The 1,388-nt window shown below is 46.7% G+C and overlaps 1 protein-coding gene across 1 annotated transcript in view; it reads right to left on the bottom strand.

Moving 5' to 3' along the window:
• LOC116091817 (DNA (cytosine-5)-methyltransferase 3C-like) overlaps positions 1–1,388 on the bottom strand; it is a 52,092-nt gene that overhangs the window by 2,353 nt on the left and 48,351 nt on the right. Inside the window, exon 16 of the mRNA XM_031373271.1 lies at positions 1,125–1,243. Within this exon, the coding sequence (XP_031229131.1) occupies positions 1,125–1,243 (119 nt within the window). The remainder of the gene's footprint in view (positions 1–1,124; positions 1,244–1,388) is intronic.

Below are 1,388 nucleotides of genomic sequence, written 5' to 3'. Positions count from 1 at the left end.
ACTGACCAGGTAGGCTAGTGGCTACACACTGAGGGCTAGGCTGGCTACTGACCAGGTAGGCTAGTGGCGAGTGAGACTTTGCCTTCCATCCCCAAAAATACATTTCTATCAAACCTATTTGTTAAAAAAGAAATCAAGCCAGAACTGAAATTTATAATGAAAATAGTCAACCTAAAAGTCTTTAGAACAGGCCGGGCGGTGGTGGCGCACGCCTTTAATCCCAGCACTTGGGAGGCAGAGGCAAGCGGATTTCTGAATTCAAGGCCAGCCTGGTCTACAGAGTGAGTTCCAGGACAGCCAGGGCTACACAGAGAATCCCTGTCTTGAAAAAAAAAAAAAAGTCTTACAACATTAAAAAACAAAAACAAAACCTTGAAATCCAAGAGATGGTCTTCACTCAACAACAGACAATTTAGCCCAATAAAGTATACAAGGTAAAAGGCAGACTGTGACTATGGGAGTGTGGCCATAAGAGTTGTGGTGTTTCCCATTCTCCTAAGAACCCAGAAGGTTGGGACAGAAAATTGTCATGGCAGTGCAGATGGCAGAGAAGTAGCACTATCTAAGGACCTCATGCCTGGGATTTCTCATCACCAATGTGTCACAATTTCTGTGGGGAAATAAAAGCTAATTCTGAAGAAGGGCCAGTGGGGCCTCGAGGAACTGAGACAAGCAACTGCTGTGCATGCTGCTGGCTCTGACTACACATTCCCTTCCCGTCTCTGTCCCCACAGGTCCCCTCTCCAAGTACAGCCTTGCTCACTGTGGGGATTAAAATGTGAAACAGCCCATGGGCTCAGGCATTTGAATACAGTCCCCAGTTGGTGATGCTTTCTGGGTAGGTTTAGAAGATGTGGCCTTGCTGTAGCAGGAAAGAGCTTTGTGAGTTTAAATAGACTCCACCATCTCCAGTACACACTCTCTGCTCTCATGTTCACAGCTCAAGGTATAAGTTCTCAGCTTGCCCTTCCAGTCACCATCCCTGCCTGCTATGCTTCTTACTGCCCTGCTGGTTGGACTCTTATCTCTCTGGAACCATAAGCACAAATAAACTTTTTGTTTTAGAAATGTCCTTGGTCCTAGTGTCTTATCACAGCAATAGAAAAGTTAACAAATGCACTCACTTTTCGATCTCAGTGCACCACAGAATGTCGTCCTTCCCATTCATGACTACAGGGAAAAGCTGGTTTTTCCCCTGCCTGATGGAGTTTGACCTGGTGGTTATTGTCTGCACTTTCTTTAACTGGAGAACAAAACAACATCGCAGGGTAAGCACGGAAGGCTTCCGAGTGGGCTTAGGCTCAGAAGCATCCAGAGGGAGCAGAGGACAGAAGGCATGGGTTTGGAGAGGAGGCAGGGACAGACATACACAGGGAGAGGACAGAGAG

This window comes from Mastomys coucha, unplaced genomic scaffold (genome assembly GCF_008632895.1).
Source record: "Mastomys coucha isolate ucsf_1 unplaced genomic scaffold, UCSF_Mcou_1 pScaffold15, whole genome shotgun sequence".
NCBI lineage: Eukaryota > Metazoa > Chordata > Mammalia > Rodentia > Muridae > Mastomys > Mastomys coucha.
The sequence above is the reverse complement of the archived record's forward strand: the minus strand, read 5'-3'. Positions and strand labels throughout refer to the sequence as shown.